At 34.5% G+C, this 6,483-nt stretch overlaps 1 protein-coding gene across 1 annotated transcript in view; it reads right to left on the reverse strand.

Annotated features, from left to right (window-relative positions):
* Positions 1-2,235: 2,235 nt before the first annotated feature.
* LOC107691986 (leucine-rich repeat serine/threonine-protein kinase 1-like) overlaps positions 2,236-6,483 on the reverse strand; it is a 106,188-nt gene continuing 101,940 nt past the window's right edge. Inside the window, exons 31-32 of the mRNA XM_016490858.1 lie at positions 4,795-4,896; positions 2,236-3,013 (exon numbers count right to left, since the gene is read on the reverse strand). Of these exons, the coding sequence (XP_016346344.1) occupies positions 2,836-3,013; positions 4,795-4,896 (280 nt within the window). The 3' untranslated portion in view covers positions 2,236-2,835. The remainder of the gene's footprint in view (positions 3,014-4,794; positions 4,897-6,483) is intronic.

Consider the following 6,483-nt stretch of genomic DNA (forward strand, 5'->3'; position numbering starts at 1 on the left):
TGCAAATGCAAATTTTGTTTGTAGTTTGGGAATGTGTTCTTCAGGTCAGAGCAGCACTAATGCATCAGTTGCACACAGTCTCTTTAATAAAAAATGCAGTCGATTTATTTATCATGTTCTGATTCAGAATATTTACAGTTCAATAACAACTTTTTACACATGCAGCATGAGATTTCAACAGTCTATAATAAATAACATTCATTCTATAGAGATGAAACGCTCAGATATTATGTACAACAGAAAATATCAGCATGCTGGTGTTATTAAAACACTACACAATCAGATCAAACCCATCTGCATCAGAGATTCCCATCACCCCGGCTGTGTTCAGAGCAGCATACTTCTTCTGCATTACATAGACACAGTATAACCTTCCCAAAATGAGCAGCATAACGCTGTGTGCAACGCTGCATCCCACAATGCAATGCATCGGCTTGACCTTTTAATTTCAGTGCGATCATCTTACTCATTATGTGATCAGACAGCTAAACGCTAAGACATTTTAAACAAAACATGGACTTACGTAAAACAATCATATTTTTCAAAGACTGACAGATGCCACACACTGAATTAAACATGCAAAGTGACAAGGTCATGTGACAAACGTAGCACACTGCTGCTGGAAGTATTGAGTATGCTAGTATTCCACTCTGTACAGTCTTATATTTAGCTTTTTTCTTCTCAGAATTGCAAGAAAAAAAACTATTTGCTATTTTCATTTATTCTGTGGTGGAAACAGGCTTGTGTAAAAAAATCCAAGACTCTGATATTGCAAATGCAAATGTTTGTTTGTAGTTTGGGAATGTGTTCTTCAGGTCAGAGCAACACTAATGCATCAGTTGCACACAGTCTCTTTAATAAAAAATGCAGTCGATTTATTTATCATGTTCTGATTCAGAATATTTACAGTTCAATAACTTTTTACACATGCAGCATGAGATTTCAACAGTCTATAATAAATAACATTCATTCTATAGAGATGAAACGCTCAGATATTATGTACAACAGAAAATATCAGCATGCTGGTGTTATTAAAACACTACACAATCAGATCAAACCCATCTGCATCAGAGATTCCCATCACCCCGGCTGTGTTCAGAGCAGCATACTTCTTCTGCATTACATAGACACAGTATAACCTTCCCAAAATGAGCAGCATAACGCTGTGTGCAACGCTGCATCCCACAATGCAATGCATCGGCTTGACCTTTTAATTTCAGTGCGATCATCTTACTCATTATGTGATCAGACAGCTAAACGCTAAGACATTTTAAACAAAACATGGACTTACGTAAAACAATCATATTTTTCAAAGACTGACAGATGCCACACACTGAATTAAACATGCAAAGTGACAAGGTCATGTGACAAACGTAGCACACTGCTGCTGGAAGTATTGAGTATGCTAGTATTCCACTCTGTACAGAAGCGCTGGGATTCACAGTAAACATCAGCATGTGCCCTACAGAGCGCAACAGCAGTAAAGATCCCATTCACTTTCTCCATAGGGAACTGATTTTTAATCATAACTTATAAACCTTTAAAGACAGATCTACTGTAAATCTACAAGGTTGTTAATTAATGCAGACGTTTTTCTGAAGCATAATTCCAACTTCTTTTTGAAATGATCGTTTAACAGCAGAATTCCTGGTGAAAAACTACATTACCCACAATTCTACAGAGAATGGCATCAAGCAAACTTGCTATTTGCTAATAAAAGAACATTTTCATACCCATATATTAAACATATATTGCTTATTTATACATGTTTTATTAAACTAACACTTTTAATAACTAGCCTATGGCCAGTTACATGCGAAATTTTACCAGCCATAAATATTTCTTTCCGGCCATGAAACTCTGTGCACATTATATTTCATTAAAAAAGGGAAAAACAAAGAATTTCATAATAAATTTGTATAATAATAACAACTTAAAAAACGCAAAACAAAAAAAGGTAAAGAATTTATATAAAAAAAAATTATTTTTTCTTTGCTTTTAAACATTACTTGCCTTTATTTTGGTGGAAGTCCACAGATTTATATACTATTTTATATCAAAATTACATATTTATATTATTACACCGCAGTCTTTGCGATTTGTTAATTATGCTAAATCATAATCACATTCCCAGGCATTGTTAGAGTTAGAGAAAAATGTAACTGAAATGTAGAAAAACAAATGTTTCTATTTTATTTTATTTTTTATTTTATTATTATTATTATTTTGCTTCAAAGACGTTTTAAAATCCCTATGGGAAAAAATGAATGGGAAAAATACTTCCGGAACTGTTCCACTCCATTATGACCTCACTGTGTGGGCGGAGCTTCCCAAGCGGTTTCATTGATTCTCGTCTTATCGTGGGTCTAAAACAGCACATCCTTCATCAAAGGCACATCTAGTTTGCTGATTAACTTGAGACAACGTTGATCAAGTCAAATAACCGGCATCACACCTCATAAATCTCTTTCTTGCCATTTAAACACACACATACACACACACAGGTTCATGAATGCAAAACCCCTTAGTTTCGTGAATTCTGATGCATTCTGGGAACACAAATGTAAATGTACTCATATATCAACGCACTTCCAAACGCTTGAGGCTGAATATATATGTTTATGCATCCGGCATGTGTGGCATTCAATCTGCTTGTGTTTATATATATATATATATATGAAATGTGTATGTGGCCAAGTCCTGCAGGATTATATTTCCTCAAGTCCATATACAGTACGTGTGTTTATTCCCTCCAGTTGGTCCCGTAACCACGCTCAACACCTGTATCTGTGCTCTCCGTCTCACACACACACACACACACACGCGTTTACACAGCTACCTCCTTTTCCTCAGACTGCTCTCCAAGCGGCCGAGCTCCTCGTATCCCTGGTAGAAGAGCTCGAGCTCGCGGCCTCCCCAGCTCCTCCAGACAGCCAGGCACCAGGCCATGTTTTCTTTACGGAAGCCGCACACAACGGTGTCCTTTGCGACGAGCGCCGCCTCCGCCAGAGTCCTGAGAGACGGACGAGAGGAAGAAAATAACCTGGACTCTTTGCAGAACTGTCATAGAGGAGCAGTTACAGGCCTGAAAGCCTCGACTGTGTGATGAATGTGTGTTTAAGCTGAGAGCCGGCGCGGACAGAGACCAGTTTATGATAAACATTTCAGAACAACGCTAACTTCAACTGAAGCTCCCTCTGAAAACCTACACAAACACACTAATAAAGCTGGCAGCCATTCGCATTTTCTTCAGAAAGGTTGTGATTATTAAGACTAATTGAATTATTTATGAAACGCCGGTGTGTTTTATCATTCTGGCTGCTTCTGGATACTGTAATTGATGATTTCCTTGTTTTCTCACTCCTCCTCCTTCAGCCTGTGGCCTGGAAAGCGATCAGACGCAGTCATGATGAAGGACGTATCAATTCTCTAAATGAACCGTGAGAAGATGAGGAACAGGGAGAATGCAGAACTCCAGAGGAGATCTATACCTGACACATGCATGCATGCTCCTGCCTCTTTACATCTATTACAATAGTGGGACAGGTTTTACCTGTACAGTTGAAATAAAACAAATATTACAAAAATAAAGATTTCATGTACTGCAGGTCCAATTTTTATACGGTTTAAAATAAATAAAAAATGTAAAATAAATAAACCATAATAAATTATTTAAATGAAAGAAAATAACACTGAAATATAAATAAATAAGCTAGATCAAATCAATTTAATAAACAAACAAAGAATTGACTGTGTAGCTGGTGAAATTTCTGGTCGATGCAATTACAAAATTCTAATAAATAAATCATATTTTTATATATATACACACTAGCTAGTTTTTATATATATATATATATATAAATATGTGTGTGTGTGTGTGTGTGTACAAATATATATCATATTTAGTTAATAAAAAAATATAAATATATATGGTAGTTTAAAAGCAATGTTACAAAAACATTACATTTAAAAATAAATAAAAAGATTTGGTATGTATAGCAGTGAAAGATCGATAAAAAATAACAAAAATTAAAAATATTAAAAATTAAAATATTTCATATATAGCTAGTTTAAAGTAATGTTAAAATCAAAATAAATAAATAAACCATAAATAAATATTATATATTTAATATATATTAACAATATATATGATAATATTATAAAAAAAAAATTCAATCGTTTTAGAAACTTTAAAATAAATAAACTCTTTAAAAAGTAAACAAATATATAAACAAGGCGACATGGACGCTCAGACAAAAATCAAAATGCACAAGAAATCTGTGTGTCCTGAGGAATCAGTGCAATTAATTTGACCCAGATGAGAGCTTTAGGCTTTGCGTTTGTAAAGGACTTTCACGAGGGTTTTTAATGTGTTCATGTGAAGCTGCTGGGCTCTTATAGGACACATGTCTGCTGTGTGTGCATGAAATCTATCAGATTTATGAAGAACTGAATTACAACTGCTCATTTTAGCCATCTTTTTTTCATGCAGATGATTTAATCTGTTTTTAATCCATTTAATCAGTTGCACTACTATATTTTGGTGCAAATGCAAGCAGCTTTAAATATTATTAAGGTTTGATTGGCTTTCGTCTAGCAGAAAGAGTGCTTTGAGGGGTTTTCTCCTCAAAAATAAATGCAGAAGTGGTCTGCAGAATCTGTCTGGGCTTGTTTGCGGCGGCAGCAGAGCGCTACATCCATCACTGATTTCGGTTTGCTACAGGCGATTGGTGTCACGAACAGTGTGGAATCGTGTGTGGTTATTAATGTGTGACTGGCCGCTGACACACATACCCGTACTCGGACACTCCAGGCGGCGTCAACACGGCGATCACACGACCCCTGAGCGCACCCGCCTGCTCCTGCACCTCGATCACCATGATGTCTCCTCCACACCTGCCAAACACACACTCTCATTATACTAAAGCAATAAGCCCCAAGAAGCCTTGGTTTACAGTGAATTTATAACAGCTAAGGAGCGTTCTTAGGCATGACGCGAAGCTGTTATAAATTCACTGTAAACCACGGCTTCACGGGGCTTATTGCTTTTATAAAACGGTTATTCCATATACGTAGTTAGGTTTCACAAAATAAAACAGAGCAAATAAAGTGTAATGATAATAAAAACAGTATTCTTCCACCAAACAATGTAGTTCCTCAGAAACGGTTGTGGTTGCAACAAAGTGGTTGCCGAGCAACACACAGACGTAAACAAAGGTGTATGTTCGTTGAGTAATTTAGAACAGCTTCGAACTTGGCTCAACCAATCAGAATCAAGGACCGGAACTCTCTGTTTTATAAACTTCACTATCACACAGAATTAACAGAAATAAAAAAATCGTTCATAGCTAGCTAGTTTAAAAGTAAATGTTAAAGATTAAAATAAAATAAAGTAAAATGAAATGAAATTACAAAATAATGTTGACAATGTAATATTAAAAATGAAAATAAATAATCCACGTATTTAGAAATAGATTAAAAAGATTATATAAATAGTAATTTTTTTGTTCAACACAATATAAAAAGTAACGTTAATTTAAATAAATGAACCATTAAAAAACTATTTATGGCTAGTTTAAAACAAATAAAAAAAAACAAAAAAAACAACTAAATTTCATACTGATAGTCTTACATTTTTTTGTTGACAGTATAATATTACAAATGAAAATAAATAAACCATGTATTTAAAAGTCAATTATATGTTCCTCACAATTAAATCAAACTTAAAAAAATAAAGAAATTATATAAAACTAGTCAAATAAATAAATAAAGTTAAAAAACTATGCATTTAAAAACAGATTAAGCATATTAAGTGTATTAGTAATTTTTTGTTCAACACAATATAAAAAGTAATGTTACCAATGTAAATAAATAAACCACTAAAAATATATACATATTTTAACATTTTATTATTTAGTGAAATTAAAATAAAGCTTAAATAAAAAAAACAAATAAATAAAATAAGTAAACAAACCTTAAAAGTAAACAAATAAACATTAAAGGGGTCATATGATGCGATTTCAATTTTTCCTTTCTCTTTGGAGTGTTACAAGCTCTTGGTGCATAAAGAAGATCGGTAAAGTTGCAAAGACTAAAGTCTCAAATCCAAAGAGATATTCTTTATAAAAGTTAAGAGTCGGCCACACCTACCTAAAACGGCTCGTTCTAACACGCCCCCACATATCTACGTCTCTATGTGGAAATATTAGCATAATGCCGCCCAAATGTGTACGCAAAGAAATAAGGCGTGGTTTCAGGAACAGCAGTCGTGTGGATGCAGCCATGTCAGGGAGACGCTGTGTGTTTCAGTGCGAAAGCAAAAGCACTTTATTTGGCCTTCCGGAAGTAGATGCAATTAGGAATCATTGGTTAAGATTTATTTACAACAGAACAGCACAACCCAGATGTTCGAATTTGTGCAACGCATTTTATGGACGACAGTTTTTTGAAACCTAGAAGAGTACAAGGCTGGCTGTGCACAAA

Source organism: Sinocyclocheilus anshuiensis, unplaced genomic scaffold, assembly GCF_001515605.1.
Source record: "Sinocyclocheilus anshuiensis isolate Anshui unplaced genomic scaffold, SAMN03320099.WGS_v1.1 scaffold426, whole genome shotgun sequence".
Taxonomy (NCBI): domain Eukaryota; kingdom Metazoa; phylum Chordata; class Actinopteri; order Cypriniformes; family Cyprinidae; genus Sinocyclocheilus; species Sinocyclocheilus anshuiensis.